Source organism: Oncorhynchus kisutch, linkage group LG18 (genome assembly GCF_002021735.2).
Source record: "Oncorhynchus kisutch isolate 150728-3 linkage group LG18, Okis_V2, whole genome shotgun sequence".
Classification (NCBI taxonomy): domain Eukaryota; kingdom Metazoa; phylum Chordata; class Actinopteri; order Salmoniformes; family Salmonidae; genus Oncorhynchus; species Oncorhynchus kisutch.
This window is the reverse complement of record NC_034191.2, coordinates 77,511,804-77,530,242: the sequence shown is the minus strand read 5'-3', so window position 1 is coordinate 77,530,242 and position 18,439 is coordinate 77,511,804. Positions and strand designations below refer to the sequence as shown.

Here is an 18,439-nt window from a genome sequence, read left to right as displayed (position 1 = left end):
TACAGATGCCAAAAAAATATGACTTAAGTAGTACTTGAAAGTATTTTTACTTAAGTACTTTACACCACTGCTCAGTAGAGATAATGTCCACACTGCCACGTAGGGCTGCACGATATGGGCACATAATATAGGACTTATTTGTAACCAAATGTTACAATTGTGATTTGACTCTCAAATTAGAGCAAAACTGTTGGAATCATGGAAATATAATGACTATTCTAATTCTATAGTTAGAATATAATAGTGGGCACCTTGAATACAGTGTTTGAGAATACGATGAATTAAAATGCCAGGGGAGGAGTTATTGTGACAGGGTAGGAACTAAAGTTTTGATAAGTGTTTCCTAGGGGACCCTATAAGCTTTGACTACATTGCATGTTTTCTCATATCTACTTCATGTAACTAACATTCGTGCTTTGCATATTCCTCTTTGATTTAGAAGATACTGTTGCACAACCAACATGCTGATTTTAGGTCGAAACCATCACTGCTTTATCAGGCAGTATTAGCTAGCTACATTTGTTCTTACTCAGTCCATTTTATGAGCTAGCTAGCTATTAGCATTAGAGGCTAACAATTAGCATCTCACAAGATTTAGGGCAACATGCTAAGAAAAGACAAACCTAGCTGATGTAAGAAACACAAACTAATAGTGTCATTATGGAACGCTAGTGGATTTATATTACGAAGCAAAGTGAAAACAGCATTGTTGTCATCGGCATTGTTGCATGTGCTGCATTAAACGCAGACTGCGGACTAAACGCAAAGTGTCTCGTGGTTGAGGTGCATCAAATGTGCCCCTTGAGTGACAGGGGGCGTGGCTAGGTCTTTGTGGAAAGTGTCATGGAGAGAAAGAGTGGAGAGCGATGACTCAAGTAGCGAAGTAAACAATAAATATTGACATTACACATGGTGTATGACATTTTAACAAACCAAACATTCAAATACAGGTATAAAATGTAGAGTAAAAATCAAACCGGTCACCTGCATCATCAAATACGGTATACCGCCCAGCCCTACGCCTGGCTGAGTGGGAGTGGGAGTGGGAGTGTGGGTGGAATGAGCGAGCTCGCCTGGCAAGCAGAGCGCGAAACTCGTGGGAAAATGGAACTTGGTTGTCTGCCTGGAAATTAATTTTCAAATTTTTCATAAACATATTTTAGAGTGCCAAATTCAAGTACTTTAAGCACCTTAAGCTTGGGTAGGTATGTGTAGTGCGGTTGTGTGGGTTAGTGTAGTGTTCGCTCAAGTTATGAGCACGAATTTGTTTATATCAAATCAAATTTAAAATCAAATTGATTTATATAGCCCTTATTATATCAGCTGATATCTCAAAGTGCTGTACAGAAACCCAGCCTAAAACCCCAAACAGCAAGCAATGCAGGTGTAGAAGCACGGTGGCTAGGAAAAACTCCCTAGAAAGGCCAAAACCTAGGAAGAAACCTAGAGAGGAACCAGGCTATGAGGGGTGGCCAGTCCTCTTCTGGCTGTGCCGGGTGGAGATTATAACAGAACATGGCCAAGATGTACAAATGTTCATAAATGACCAGCATGGTCAAATAATAATAATCACAGTAGTTGTTGAGGGTGCAGCAAGTCAGCACCTCAGGAGTAAATGTCAGTTAGCTTTTCATAGCCGATCATTAAGAGTATCTCTACCACTTCTGCTGTCTCTAGAGAGTTGAAAACAGCAGGTCTGGGACAGGTAGCACGTCCGGTGAACAGGTCAGGGTTCCATAGCAGCAAGGAGTCATCATGCCAGGTAATCCTGAGGCATGGTCCTAGGGCTCAGGTCGTCAGAGAGAGCGAAAGAGAGAATTAGAGAGAGCATACTTAAATTTACACAGGACACCAGATAAGACAGGAGAAGTACTCCAGATATAACAAACTGACCCTAGCCCTCCGACACATAAAATACTGCAGCATAAATACTGGAGGCTGAGACAGGAGAGGTCAGGAGACACTGTGGCCCCATCTGATAATACCCCCGGACAGGGCCAAACAGGAAGGATATAACCCCACCCACTTTGCCAAAGCACAGCCCCCACACCACTAGAGGGATATCTTCAACCACCAACGTACCATCCTGAGACAAGGCCGAGTATAGCCCACAAAGATCCCCGCCACGGCACAACCCAAGGGGGGGTGCCAACCCAGACAGGAAGATCACGTCAGTGACTCAACCCACTCAAGTGACGCATCCCTCCCAGGGATGGCATGGAAGAGCACCAGTAAGCCAGTGACTCAGCCCCTGTAATAGGGTTAGAGGCAGAGAATCCCAGTGGAGAGAAGGGAACCTGCCAGGCAGAGACAGCAAGGGGGGTTCGTTGCTCCAAAGCCTTTCCCGTTCACCTTCACACTCCTGGGCCAGACTACACTCAATCATATGACCGACCCACTGAAGAGATGAGTCTTCAGTAAAGACTTAAAGGTTGAGACCGAGTCTGCGTCTCTCACATGGGTAGGCAGACCATTCCATAAAAATGGAGCTCTATAGGAGAAAGCCCTGCCTCCAGCTGTTTACTTCGAAATAATATCCCTGTTAGTGAGCATTTTTCCTTTGCCAAGATAATCCATCTGCCTGACAGGTGTGGCAGATCAAGAAGGTGATTAAACAGCATGATCATTACACAGGTGCACCTTGTGCTGGGGACAATAAAAGGCCACTAAAATGTCTAGTTCTGTCACTCAACACAATGCTATAGATGTTTTGAGGGAGCGTGCAATTGTCATGCTGAATGCAGGAATGTCCACTGGAGCTGTTCCCAGATAATTGAATGTTAATTTCTCTACCATAAGCCGCATCCAATGTTGTTTTAAAGAATTTGGTATGTATGTCCAACCCGGCCTCGCAACCGAAGACCACGTATAACCATGTCAACCCAGGATCTCCACGTCCACCTTCTTCACCTGCGGGATCATCTGATGATACCAGCTGATGAAACTGTGGAATTTGCACAACCAAATAATTTCTGAACAAATTGTCAAACCGTCTTAAGGAAGCTCATGGGCGTGTTCGTCGTCATCACCAGGGTCTTGACCTGACTGCAGTTCAGTGAGCAAATGCTCACCTTCGATGGCCACTGGCACGCTGGAGAAGTGTGCTATTCATAGATAAGTCCTGGTTTCAACTGTACCGGGCAGTTGGCAGACAGTGTGTACGGCGTAGTGTGGGCAAGCGGTTTGCTGATGGCAATGTTTTGAACAGTGACCAGTGGTGGGGTGATGGTATGGGCTGAAGGCATAAGTTATTGACAACGAACACAATTGCATTTTATTGACGGCAATTTGAATGCATAGAGGTACCGTGACGAGATCCTGAGGGCCATTGTTGTGCCATTCATCCACTGCCTTCAAATCATGTTTCAGCATGATAATGCATGGCCCCATGTCGCAAGTGATCTTTACACAATTCCTGGAAGCTGAAAATGTCCCAGTTCTTCCATGGCCTGCATACACGCCAGACATGTCTCCCATTGAGCATGTTTAGGATGCTCTGGATCAATGTGTTCCAGTTCCCGCCAATATCCGGGAGCTTCGCACAGCCATTGAAGAGGAGTGGGTCAACATTCCACATGTCACAATCAACAGCCTTGAAGACATGGCTAAAGGTCAATCAGATTTGTGAACATGGTCCCTAGCTGTGTGTTGCCGCTCTCCATGTTGTCTGTAGCTTGTGAGGTGTGGAAACACTTTGTTGCTTTTATGAATTTTGACTTGCTGCTTTTTGTTCTATGCTGCTCTGTCTGTATGCTATGTCTTGCTTGTCCTATGTTGCTATGTCTATATTGTAATTGTTTTTAATAACCTGCCCAGGGACTGCGGTTGAAAATTAGCCGGCTGGCTAAAACCGGCACTTTTACTGAAACGTTGATTAATGTGCACTGTCCCTGTAAAAATAAAAAATAAAATAAACTAAAACAGCCTGATCAACTCTATGTGAAGGAGATGTGTCCAGCTACATGAGGCAAATGGTGGTCACACCAGATACTGACTGGTATTCTGATCCACACCCTTACCTTTTTTAAGGTATCTGTGACCAACAGATGCATATCTGTATTCCCAGTCATGTGAAATCCATAGTTTAGGGCCTATTTAATTCATTTAAATTGACAGATTTTCTTATGAGCTATAACTCAGTAAAATTGTTGAAATTGCATTTGTATTTTTTGGGGTGTGTTTGTGTATAAACCCTGTATTGCCAATGAGAGGCTTTGAAGCCACCAGTTGTCCCTATTGGCACTACTCAGAAGAAGCAGTCCTCCATAGGAATGAATGGAATCCTACAGTATTTAAAATGAAATGTTTCAAGGACAAAATTGGCTCATAATAAAACATATGTGCATTAAGGTGTCTAATAGAATAAACATGGTAAAAACAAATGTGTGGTGGGGTGTACCAAAAGGGAGGCACGATGGCTCCAAAACAGAGCCCCTTGTCACTCATCGTGTGTGTGGGTATAACTCATTGGGTAGAACCCACATCCGTTGTGCGCTCAGTGGCCACACATTGTGGGGGAAAAACACATGGCACAAACCACAAAGGGGATTCCTGGATGCTCCTGGGATGAAATGTCACCTCAGTCTGCCATCCATCCGGCCAGTCCTTTGGCGGCCATTTTCACTTCTCTATAAAAGCCTCTCCACCCACAGCTCTCCAAAGATGAGCCAGGCTTCAATGTCTTCTATAGTTAATCTCTCACCTCGTTGAGAGATGTATGTGGGTGCACCTCAACAGTCTGACTTTTTTCCACAACTGGGCAGGTGAGAGGAGTAGGGCATCATGGTCACCTATTCTGAGCCAGCCACAGACTACTAAAATGCAGCCTGTGTCTGACTTTATAGCCTTTATGTTGGAGGCCAGTGGATTTCAGTTACATTGAAGAGCAAAGGGGCATCCTTTTGTTTTTATTTAGACAACACTGTATGATCCACTATGCTGTTTACACTACATCTGTCATATCACTGAGTCGGCAGTGAGGCTTTGGCAAGGACTGTATTGTGTGTTGCATAAAGCCAGGGCTGCCAGAGAGAAGCTGTATGTATGATTTAGAACCGCAAGAATATTTGCATGGGTTAACAGACCCATAAAGGTTGTTCATTCGCAAACGGATCATCTTGACACGGCGGCAAACCATACCAGTTTCAGTGCTGTATTATAACCAACGTGTTTTTCATATGTGAACAGAGCGGTTTCATTTATGTTTCAAAGCTTCAACATGGTGCCTAATTTTTTTAATGAAAAGCATTTACTTGCGCATAAAGCCATGGAGGTTATGCCTGGCCTTGTGCATAACACTCCCAGGACAGATCCTCCTTTTCCTCATCTTGACTATTTTTTTTATCGCTCCTTGCTTTGTGTAGAAAGGATGGAGAGCGCACTACTAAGCTACAAAGCACATCTTATGAGGGCTATAAAACTGAAATATGCCTTACGCTTTACAGAGACTGCCTCAGTCAGCATTTTGATAGAGGGCGGTTGGAGGCAGCTGCGTAGTGTTGCCGCAAGGCGTATTGATTAAGAAACAACTTCCTGCCCGGGATGAACGAATCCTGGCGTAATGGGATGCAGGCAGATGGCATGCCGCTCTGAAATGGTTTGTTGGTACGCTCTTTATCGCAAGACTGTCTCAAATTCTTATCCAATTCTCTGTAGGTGGAGAAAATCATCTCTTCAACAGTGAAGCCCAGAGCATATGCCGATTCGTCTAGCGCTAACTTGACGGAGAATGGAGGTTATTAAACAACCTGGTTGAAGCCTGAAATAACGAGACTTAGTAAATGTAGGCTTGAAGCCAATGTCAGGTCATACAGTCTGCACTGTGGGAGAGATGGTCTGTCCAATGTCAGGTCATAGTATTCACTGTGGGAGAGATGGTCTGTCCAATGTCAGGTCATACAGTCTGCATTGTGGGAGAGATGGTCTGTCCAATGTCAGGTCATAGTATTCACTGTGGGAGAGATGGTCTGTCCAATGTCAGGTCATAGTATTCACTGTGGGAGAGATGGTCTGTCCAATGTCAGGTCATACAGTCTGCGCTGTGGGAGAGATGGTCTGTCCAATGTCAGGTCATAGTATTCACTGTGGGAGAGATGGTCTGTCCAATGTCAGGTCATACAGTCTGCACTGTGGGAGAGATGGTCTGTCCAATGTCAGGTCATAGTATTCACTGTGGGAGAGATGGTCTGTCCAATGTCAGGTCATAGTATTCACTGTGGGAGAGATGGTCTGTCCAATGTCAGGTCATACAGTCTGCACTGTGGGAGAGATGGTCTGTCCAATGTCAGGTCATACAGTCTGCACTGTGGGAGAGATGGTCTGTCCAATGTCAGGTCATAGTATTCACTGTGGGAGAGATGGTCTGTCCAATGTCAGGTCATAGTATTCACTGTGGGAGAGATGGTCTGTCCAATGTCAGGTCATACAGTCTGCGCTGTGGGAGAGATGGTCTGTCCAATGTCAGGTCATAGTATTCACTGTGGGAGAGATGGTCTGTCCAATGTCAGGTCATACAGTCTGCACTGTGGGAGAGATGGTCTGTCCAATGTCAGGTCATAGTATTCACTGTGGGAGAGATGGTCTGTCCAATGTCAGGTCATACAGTCTGCACTGTGGGAGAGATGGTCTGTCCAATGTCAGGTCATAGTATTCACTGTGGGAGAGATGGTCTGTCCAATGTCAGGTCATAGTATTCACTGTGGGAGAGATGGTCTGTCCAATGTCAGGTCATACAGTCTGCACTGTGGGAGAGATGGTCTGTCCAATGTCAGGTCATAGTATTCACTGTGGGAGAGATGGTCTGTCCAATGTCAGGTCATAGTATTCACTGTGGGAGAGATGGTCTGTCCAATGTCAGGTCATACAGTCTGCGCTGTGGGAGAGATGGTCTGTCCAATGTCAGGTCATAGTATTCACTGTGGGAGAGATGGTCTGTCCAATGTCAGGTCATACAGTCTGCACTGTGGGAGAGATGGTCTGTCCAATGTCAGGTCATAGTATTCACTGTGGGAGAGATGGTCTGTCCAATGTCAGGTCATAGTATTCACTGTGGGAGAGATGGTCTGTCCAATGTCAGGTCATACAGTCTGCACTGTGGGAGAGATGGTCTGTCCAATGTCAGGTCATACAGTCTGCACTGTGGGAGAGATGGTCTGTCCAATGTCAGGTCATAGTATTCACTGTGGGAGAGATGGTCTGTCCAATGTCAGGTCATACAGTCTGCACTGTGGGAGAGATGGTCTGTCCAATGTCAGGTCATAGTATTCACTGTGGGAGAGATGGTCTGTCCAATGTCAGGTCATAGTATTCACTGTGGGAGAGATGGTCTGTCCAATGTCAGGTCATAGTATTCACTGTGGGAGAGATGGTCTGTCCAATGTCAGGTCATAGTATTCACTGTGGGAGAGATGGTCTGTCCAATGTCAGGTCATAGTATTCACTGTGGGAGAGATGGTCTGTCCAATGTCAGGTCATAGTATTCACTGTGGGAGAGATGGTCTGTCCAATGTCAGGTCATAGTATTCACTGTGGGAGAGATGGTCTGTCCAATGTCAGGTCATAGTATTCACTGTGGGAGAGATGGTCTGTCCAATGTCAGGTCATAGTATTCACTGTGGGAGAGATGGTCTGTCCAATGTCAGGTCATAGTATTCACTGTGGGAGAGATGGTCTGTCCAATGTCAGGTCATAGTATTCACTGTGGGTGAGATGGTCTGTCCAATGTCAGGTCATAGTATTCACTGTGGGAGAGATGGTCTGTCCAATGTCAGGTCATAGTATTCACTGTGGGAGAGATGGTCTGTCCAATGTCAGGTCATAGTATTCACTGTGGGAGAGATGGTCTGTCCAATGTCAGGTCATAGTATTCACTGTGGGAGAGATGGTCTGTCCAATGTCAGGTCATAGTATTCACTGTGGGAGAGATGGTCTGTCCAATGTCAGGTCATAGTATTCACTGTGGGAGAGATGGTCTGTCCAATGTCAGGTCATAGTATTCACTGTGGGTGGGGCAGGAGGGACTATTTGCTTTATTTCATTATGTAAAGAGCATGGACTTACTTTCTTCCTCTCCCTCTTGCAGTGCATAGAGGCCAAAAAGTACTGCTGGTATTTTGAAGGCGGATACCCCATCTACTTTATGTAAGTACCATCTGCCACAGTATGTATTGTACTGTACAAGGACGATTTTTATGATATTGTGATCGGTAACAAGCTACATACCGCCAAATGGTGGGGTCATATGAATAACAGTCATTTTGTTTGATTTAACATTTCTATTCAGAGGAACCATAGTGTCTGAGGCAATCCATCTCATCTGAGTCAACACAAATGTCTTTTGTCAAGGCTTTCCATACATATGTGTGAGACTGTGGCCATTTCACCTGTTAACTCTAGCAGTCTAAGCAATCTTGCGTTTCCCTTCCCTCCGACCGGGGGCCTTTAATTCAGACCCCATCTCCTCCGGTTAAAGCTGTACTATGCAGAAATCGCTCTGCCATTTTTCCTGGTTGTTAAAACTCTTAATAGTTCGCCTAGTTTCAGTTTAATGTGACAAAACAAGCACAAGTGTTGGTTTTGATTTATTAGGATCCCCGTTAGCCGACGCCAACGGAGACCGCTAGTCCTACTGGGGTCCGACACACGTACTGTAACGACAAAGACGTTACAGACAAAACACTTTGCAATTTAGTGCGTGTGTGTGTGTGTGCGTGTGCACGCATGTGTGTATGTGTGTGTGTGTGTGTGTGTATGTGCGTGGGTGTGTGTGTGTGTGTGTGCATGTGTGTGTGTGTGTGTGTGTGTGCGTGTGTGTGTGTGTATGTGCGTGCGTGCGTGTGTGTGCGTGTGCACGCATGTGTGTGTGTGCGTGTGTGTGTGAAAATCATTGTACCATCTAAACCTCTGAAATATATATTCCATAAGCAAAAAATATGTTATTTTCAGCTGTTAGAAGCTGGTGTACAAAACGAAATAAAAGACCCAAAAAACTAAAATTAAAAATGGGAAATATAGAAATACGGAACATAGAACAGATCTAATGTTCTTAGACTTGCTTTCAATTAGAATGACAGATCTATAATGCAGTGGTGTGTATTCAAGGATGCCAAGGGAAGCCAGGCTCCTTCCCCCTCCCCCAAAAATACATGTAATTATGTATCTTTCAGCTGTTTTCATAATTTTCCTTCATGTCACAAGAGGCTGAATGTAGCTCACAGGAGAAAGCATCCGAGCGAACGGAATAGCGCCCCCCTCTCTCTACATGTAGCCCATCTGTCTGGTCTGAACGAGTGACATTTTCCTGCCTGTAGCATTGAAGGCAAGTGTAGCCAGCAAGCATCTGGACTCCCTTGATTTTCTTTTCTTTTTTTTAATAATAAATGTGCCATTCAGTGTTGAGCTAAACTGAGCGAGCTCAACTGTAAAATGGTCCTGGAGCAAAAAACAGTGTCAAGCGAAGCCAGCTTGGATTTGGCGTCACTTGAATTGTTCCATCTCGTTGTGTTGTCCTCTGGTGGGTAGCTAAAATTGGCCTTTTTTCTTAAATTAGCCATGATGGAGATAGGGATTTGGACTTCGTTTTTTCTTTTCTTAATTCTCCGTACTGGCTAATGATTATAACGGAGATTCTGATCCAACCATTCATTCATACATTGTTGGGCCCCTGGTCTGAGAGGATGTTAGTTCAATATGTAGCTAGGTGTAAAAGGCTAATGTTAACTAGCTAATGTTGCCTATGAATACACACGCACACAGAAATCAGAACCATGGACAGACACATGTTTAGCTTATGTTGATTTGAACTACATTTGTTTTTGGTATCTTTTAGTTGTCACTGTATTAGAATAAGCAGAGCTGATTTAGATGTTATAATAGTGGAGGCAGCTCCTGTTTTCTTTTACGACTTGGCGGTAACTCTCAGTGGTTCTAAATCAATAGCGGTTTAGTCGTCCGAAAATGTTGGAAACATTAACTTGCTTGACCAAGCTACAGATCATGTAACTGTCTGTTAATGTACATGCCATATGCTTTGTGGACTTGACTGGACAGAGGTTGACATATCTGGGTTTTGTGATTAAAAACAGGTGTGGTTCAATTTATTCTGCCACAGTCGTTTTGTCACGGTCGCAAGGCATATGAATTAACAGGTTAGCGAGCAAACAATGCGATTGTCACAACACATAAATTGTAATGTGGCTTTTGGGTGGGTGGGGGGTGGAAACTTGGCTTCCCCAATGATTTTACCCACACACCTCTACTGTTATAACTACATATATTTTCTATGTGAATTTGATCGCCCAAAAAAGTTACATGTTGCAGCTTTAAGCTTCCCATCCATTCTCCCTCGCTGGTAACTACCGGTGGCGGCCATTGTTCAATAAAATGAGAGTCTGCGCCTCTGAAGAGATATGACATGTAGGTAATGGAATGAGTGTGCGCCTCTGAAGAGATATGTCATGTAGGTAATGGAATGAGTGTGCGCCTCTGAAGAGATATGTCATGTAGGTAATGCGATGAGTGTGCACATCTGAAGAGATATGTCATGTAGGTAATGGAATGAGTGTGCGCCTCTGAAGAGATATGACATGTAGGTAATGGGATGAGTGTGCACCTCTGAAGAGATATGTCATGTAGGTAATGGAATGAGTGTGCGCCTCTGAAGAGATATGTCATGTAGGTAATGGGATGAGTGTGATCCTCTGAAGAGATATGACATGTAGGTAATGGAATGAGTGTGCACCTCTGAAGAGATATGTCATGTAGGTAATGGGATGAGTGTGATCCTCTGAAGAGATATGACATGTAGGTAATGGAATGAGTGTGCACCTCTGAAGAGATATGTCATGTAGGTAATGGGATGAGTGTGCACCTCTGGAGAGATATGTCATGTAGGTAATGGAATGAGTGTGCACCTCTGAAGAGATATGTCATGTAGGTAATGGAATGAGTGTGCGCCTCTGAAGAGATATGTCATGTAAGTAATGGAAGAAATCAACATTTGTCCTCTTCCTCTTGCCTTTAAGCTCCTGACTGTGGACCACATATGCCACGCTCTGTCTATGCCCCTACTGTCTCCCTCTCTGTTTCCAGCTGTACTGTCAAATGATAATAATCCTTTAAATTTAAAAAAAGAAGATGTATATAGCTGCTGTGCTATCAGAGTGAAACTACACAACCCATCATATACAGACCAGAGTACTATGTCTACTGGAAGCACCGGTGTTCAGTCTTTACATAAGGAAACAGTGGGTGAATCAGATCATACCTCCAAGTTGTTTGCTGTCCAATGGTGTCTATGGGTAAGGGGGGGGGGGGGGTAGTCTTAAAGTCCCAGCCCTGGTTAGAGGGCAGATCATCAGGGGCTCCTGATTAATGCACAGGCCTCTGACTGCATGCTCCAGAAGGGATTCCCCTCGCCCACAGCCAAACGCCAGAGCTTTGTGCTTGGGGGTTTAAAAAGATTCAGGTTCTCCCTAAGGGGCCAGGCAAGAGTTCACTGAGCAGGAACCAATTATAGATAGCGCATTTCTGAGGCCTGGAATAAGTGTTGGATTTGCATTTGCATCCACCCCGCCGTAGCGCTAATCATTCTACCCATCTGGATTTAATGCCTCCAGCCACGCCGAGTGTTCGGGGACGTATCGCGCCATAGCCGCGGCAGCGAATGATGAAGTGGCGGATAGAATGCGGCTGGGTTATGTACAGTGGTAACGCAATGAAGGGCTTTTTGAGGCATTTGAGGAAAACGTGGCCATCAGTTGGAGAGGAGCAAAGGCAGAAGTGTTGGTCTGACACTGATCCCGTTCCCAATCACTCTCACACCTTCATATACACACACGTGCCTGGTCCATTGCTCAGCCCTACTGCAGCCTAAACTTAGTTGTGAACGTTCAGAGGATGATATGGCGGCTCCCTGTTGCTCCCTGATATCAACCCTAATGTCCCGATCACTGTCCTTTCTCTCCCACTGTCAGGGAAATTGCTCGTCGCCAAATTGTGTGTGTGTGTGTGACTTTTGCAGATACCCAAATCGCTGCTTCTTCTCTCAAGCCATCAGTGTTTTTATAGTAGGTGTGTTGCCATGTCTCTCACATGTTTACTGGAGACATTATTACAACATACGGTCCCCGCAAGTGGCCACCGTCCGCTGATGGTACACACTTGAGTCAACTGTCACATCAGTGTGATTCTCTTCTCCACTAGGGCGGCAGGGTAGCCTAGTGGTTAGAGTGTTGGACTAGTAACCGGAAAGTTGCAAGTTCAAATCCCCGAGCTGACAAGGTATAAATCTGTCATTCTGCCCCTCAACAGGCAGTTAACCCACTGTTCCTAGACCGTCATTGAAAATAAGAATTTGTTCTTAACTGACTTGCCTAGTTAAATAAAGGTAAAATTAAACAAATTAAATTAGTTCTGCTTTCCCCTCTCTTGCTCTTCTGTCTCCTTTTCTCCCCCTCTGTCGCTCTCGCTCGCTCTTCTTCCTTCCCTCCTTCTCTCCTTCCTGCCTTCCCTCATTCAGATGAAACATTTGTGTTAGGGTAAAATCCAGGGTTTCATGATTAGAGGACCTTGGCTCGGGCCGCACCAGCTCGTAAATCACTTCATCTCCCTCTCTCGTTTCTCTTATCAATGTACTGAAGAGTGGGCCTATTCTGAATAATATCTGTCCAAAGGCAGCAGCGGGAGGCAACAAAGTGAACCTAGTTTTTGTTTACACAGCAGGTGTGCCTCAGAGAGGGGCATGAAGAATACAGGTGAGGCTGAGTTTTTTTTTCTCAGAATGCGAGTCTGCTGGAGCGGCTATATGGGTCCAGAATGGGAGTCTGTTAGACAGCTAACTCTTTATCCTCAATATAGCAGGGTGTATAAAGTCATAACTCAGCACACATATATGTAGAGCTGGTTGGGGTATTCATTATTTTCTTTTATATAACTATACTTATGTATTCACAGCCACATCCACTCAAATCAAATCAAATGTATTTATATAGCCCTTCGTATATCAGCTGATATCTCAAAGTGCTGTACAGAAACCCAGCCTAAAACCCCAAACAGCAAGCAATGCAGGTGTAGAAGCACGGTGGCTAGGAAAAACTCCCTAGAAAGGCCAATACCTAGGAAGAAACCTAGAGAGGAACCAGGCTATGTGGGGTGGCCAGTCCTCTTCTGGCTGTGCCGGGTGGAGATTATAACAGAACATGGCCAAGATGTTCAAATGTTCATAAATGACCAGCATGGTCGAATAATAATAAGGCAGAACAGTTGAAACTGGAGCAGCAGCACAGTCAGGTGGAAGTTGAAACTGGAGCAGCAGCATGGCCAGGTGGACTGGGGACAGCAAGGAGTCATCATGTCAGGTAGTCCTGGGGCATGGTCCTAGGGCTCAGGTCCTCCGAGAGAGAGAAAGAAAGAGAGGAGAGAATTAGAGAACGCACACTTAGATTCACACAGGACACCGAATAGGACAGGAGAAGTACTCCAGATATAACAAACTGACCCCAGCCCCCCGACACATAAACTACTGCAGCATAAATACTGGAGGCTGAGACAGGAGGGGTCAGGAGACACTGTGGCCCCATCCGAGGACACCCCCGGACAGGGCCAAACAGGAAGGATATAACCCCACCCACTTTGCCAAAGCACAGCCCCCACACCACTAGAGGGATATCTTCAACCACCAACTTACCATCCTGAGACAAGGCTGAGTATAGCCCACAAAGATCTCCGCCACGGCACAACCCAAGGGGGGGGGGCGCCAACCCAGACAGGATGACCACAACAGTGAATCAACCCACTCAGGTGACGCACCCCCTCCAGGGACGGCATGAGAGAGCCCCAGCAAGCCAGTGACTCAGCCCCCGTAATAGGGTTAGAGGCAGAGAATCCCAGTGGAAAGAGGGGAACCGGCCAGGCAGAGGCAGCAAGGGCGGTTCGTTGCTCCAGAGCCTTTCCGTTCACCTTCCCACTCCTGGGCCAGACTACACTCAATCATATGACCCACTGAAGAGATGAGTCTTCAGTAAAGACTTAAAGGTTGAGACCGAGTTTTGTGTCTCTGACATGGGTAGGCAGACCGTTCCATAAAAATGGAGCTCTATAGGAGAAAGCCCTGCCTCCAGCTGTTTGCTTAGAAATTCTAGGGACAATTAGGAGGCCTGCGTCTTGTGACCATAGCGTACGTGTAGGTATGTACGGCAGGACCAAATCAGAGAGATAGGTAGGAGCAAGCCCATGTAATGCTTTGTAGGTTAGCAGTAAAACCTTGAAATCAGCCCTTGCTTTGACAGGAAGCCAGTGTAGAGAGGCTAGCACTGGAGTAATATGATCAAATTTTTGGGTTCTAGTCAGGATTCTAGCAGCCGTATTTAGCACTAACTGAAGTTTATTTAGTGCTTTATCCGGGTAGCCGGAAAATAGAGCATTGCAGTAGTCTAACCTAGAAGTGACAAATCAAATCAAATCAAATGTATTTATATAGCCCTTCGTACATCAGCTGATATCTCAAAGTGCTGTACAGAAACCCAGCCTAAAACCCCAAACAGCAAGCAATGCAGGTGTAGAAGCACAAAAGCATGGATGAATTTTTCTGCATCATTTTTGGACAGAAAGTTTCAGATTTTTGCAATGTTACGTAGATGGAAAAAATCTGTCCTCGAAATGGTCTTGATATGTTCTTCAAAAGAGAGATCAGGGTCCAGAGTAACGCCGAGGTCCTTCACAGTTTTATTTGAGACGACTGTACAACCATTAAGATTAATTGTCAGATTCAACAGAAGATCTCTTTGTTTCTTGGGACCTAGAACAAGCATCTCTGTTTTGTCCACTCCATGTGCATCTATGTACCGTGTGTATCTTTAACAGTTATATCCTCCCAGAGACAGTGGTCCCAGACCACATAGAGAATTCAGAAATGCCTATAGACTGCTACTTCCTATATATACGTATATAAAACACCCCGTGTTCAATAACACTCATATTATTAGTAGTTCTCCCAGACTAATATGGGTGGTAGTACTCCCAAACATACTTGACATACTAATCTCCCTTATTACCCCATGTGCATCTGCAACGATTCTCATGTCGTTACTTCCTATGCACCTTATGGATCTTCACGATACATATAGAATAGTTGAATAGCACCTTTGCTATTATCAATGGCTACAGACCACATAGACATTTCTCTTATAAATGCCTACAGACAGCTGTCAGTGGGGCATGGCAATGTTTCTTGTCTCTAATAATGTATTTATTTTATTTAACTAAGACTAGCTGTAGCCCTTTTTCTGTCATACAGTGGGGCAAAAAAGTATTTAGTCAGCCACCAATTGTGCAAGTTCTCCCACTTAAATTACAGGCCTCTCTGATCTTATCATAGGTACACTTCAAATATGACAGACAAAATGAAAAAACAAAATCCAGAAAATCACATTGTAGGATTTTTAATGAATTTATTTGCAAATTATGGTGGAAAATAAGTATTTGGTCACCTACAAACAAGCAAGATTTCTGGCTCTCACAGACCTGTAACTTCTTCTTTAAGAGGCTCCTCTGTCCTCCACTCGTTACCTGTATTAATGGCACCTGTTTGAACTTGTTATCAGGATAAAAGACACCTGTCCACAACCTCAAACAGTCACACTCCAAACTCCACTATGGCCAAGACCAAAGAGCTGTCAAAGGACACCAGAAACAAAATTGTAGACCTGCACCAGGCTGGGAAGACTGAATCTGCAATAGGTAAGCAGCTTGGTTTGAAGAAATCAACTGTGGGAGCAATTATTAGGAAATGGAAGACATACAAGGCCACTGATAATCTCCCTCGATCTGGGGCTCCACGCAAGATCTCACCCCGCGGGATCAAAATGATCACAAGAACGGTGAGCAAAAATCCCAGAACCACATGGGGGGACCTAGTGAATGACCTGCTGGGAGAGAGCTGGGACCAAAGTAACAAAGCCTACCATCAGTAACACACTACGACGCCAGGGACTCAAATCCTGCAGTGCCAGTGCATGTCCAGGCCCGTCTGAAGTTTGCTAGAGAGCATTTGGATGATCCAGAAGAAGATTGGGAGAATGTCATATGGTCAGATGAAACCAAAATATAACGTTATGGTAAAAACTCAACTCATCGTGTTTGAAGGACAAAGAATGCTGAGTTTTATGCAAAGAACACCATACCTACTGTGAAGCATGGGGGTGGAAACATCATGCTTTGGGGCTGTTTTTCTGCAAAGGGACCAGGACGACTGATCCGTGTAAAGGAAAGAATGAATGGGGCCATGTATCTTGAGATTTTGAGTGAAAACCTCCTTCCATCAGCAAAGGCATTGAAGATGAAACGTGGCTGGGTCTTTCAGCATGACAATGATCCCAAACACACCGCCCGTGCAATGAAGGAGTGGCTTCGTAAGAGGCATTTCAAGGTCCTGGAGTGGCCTAGCCAGTCTCCAGATCTCAGCCCCATAGAAAATCTAAGGAGGGAGTTGAAAGTCCATGTTGCCCAGCAACAGCCCCAAAACTTCACTGCTCTAGAGGAGATCTGCATGGAGGAATGGGCCAAAATACCAGCAACAGTGTGTGAAAAACTTGTGAAGACTTACAGAAAACGTTTGACCTCTGTCATTGCCAACAAAGGGTATATAACAAAGTATTGAGATAAACTTTTGTTATTGACCAAATACTTATTTTCCACCATAATTTGCAATTTTTTTCCTCATTTTGTCTGTCATAGTTGAAGTGTACCTATGATGTAAATAATTTTAATTTTATTTCACCTTTATTTAACCAGGTAGGCTAGTTGAGAACAAGTTCTCATTTGCAACTGCGACCTGGCCAAGATAAAGCATAGCAGTGTGAACAGACAACACAGAGTTACACATGGAGTAAACAATTAACAAGTCAATAACACAGTAGAAAAAAGGGGGAGTCTATATACATTGTGTGCAAAAAGGCATGAGGAGGTAGGCGAATAATTACAATTTTGCAGATTAACACTGGAGTGATAAATGATCAGATGGTCATGTACAGGTAGAGATATTGGTGTGCAAAAGAGCAGAAAAGTAAATAAATAAAAACAGTATGGGGATGAGGTGGGTGAAAATGGGTGGGCTATTTACCAATAGACTATGTACAGCTGCAGCGATCAGTTAGCTGCTCAGATAGCAGATGTTTGAAGTTGGTGAGGGAGATAAAAGTCTCCAACTTCAGCGATTTTTGCAATTCGTTCCAGTCACATGCAGCAGAGTACTGGAACGAAAGGCGGCCAAATGAGGTGTTGGCTTTAGGGATGATCAGTGAGATACACCTGCTGGAGCGCGTGCTACGGATGGGTGTTGCCATCGTGACCAGTGAACTGAGATAAGGCGGAGCTTTACCTAGCATGGACTTGTAGATGACCTGGAGCCAGCGGGTCTGGCGACGAATATGTAGCGAGGGCCAGCCGACTAGAGCATACAAGTCGCAGTGGTGGGTGGTATAAGGTGCTTTAGTGACAAAACGGATGGCACTGTGATAAACTGCATCCAGTTTGCTGAGTAGAGTGTTGGAAGCAGTTTTGTAGATGACGTCGCCGAAGTCGAGGATCGTTTAGGAGCAGTTGGAGGCCACGGAAGGAGTGTTGTATGGCATTGAAGCTCGTTTGGAGGTTAGATAGCACAGTGTCCAAGGACGGGCCGGAAGTATATAGAATGGTTGGGATTGATTGGGAGCTACCATAGTCTACATTGTCTTGTTTATCATAGTCGGGCATGCAGGTGCAGGCAGCGATCGGTTGAAAAGCATGCATTTGGTTTTACTAGCGTTTAAGAGCAGTTGGAGGCCACGGAAGGAGTGTTGTATGGCATTGAAGCTCGTTTGGAGGTTAGATAGCACAGTGTCCAAGGACGGGCCGGAAGTATATAGAATGGTTGGGAGCTACCATAGTCTACATTGTCTTGTTTATCATTTTACAAGAAAGGAAGAAGTTTTATTTAATAGATTCAGTACTAGAAGATTCATTGTCGACTAAACGTGACATGTTTGTGTGACATTTAAAAGGGGCCTTTAATTAAATCATTACGAGATGTGCGTTTATGCCAATATGGCATCAACGTGTTGACACAACCCGTGGAACCGCAATTGAATCACAGCAATCCAAATTCATGATTTCTTCTGAGCGAAAAATACATCTTCGTTGTTTGATATTGGGGAATCAAATAATAAACTGCACAATGTTGGTTTTGCTGCGATTTTGGACATGCGACGGAATTCTAGAAATACAACTGAATAGCATCTGATCGTATCATCTCATCACAGAGTCTCATCTGATCAGATGTTATCAGCAAGCCAGAGCCATCTGTGGAAAGAGCACAAGAGTAAAAATAGAAGTGCCAACAGAATAAATGTATCATTCAACATCCGATTCCACCTAAAACAATGACACGAGCCCTGTCCCAATTCAT

At 44.6% G+C, this 18,439-nt stretch overlaps 1 protein-coding gene across 1 annotated transcript in view; it reads left to right on the top strand.

Annotated features, from left to right (window-relative positions):
* LOC116354841 (vesicular, overexpressed in cancer, prosurvival protein 1-like) overlaps positions 1-18,439 on the top strand; it is a 78,720-nt gene that overhangs the window by 6,045 nt on the left and 54,236 nt on the right. The window contains exon 2 of the mRNA XM_031796938.1: positions 8,081-8,139. Coding sequence (XP_031652798.1) covers positions 8,081-8,139 — 59 coding nt within the window. The remainder of the gene's footprint in view (positions 1-8,080; positions 8,140-18,439) is intronic.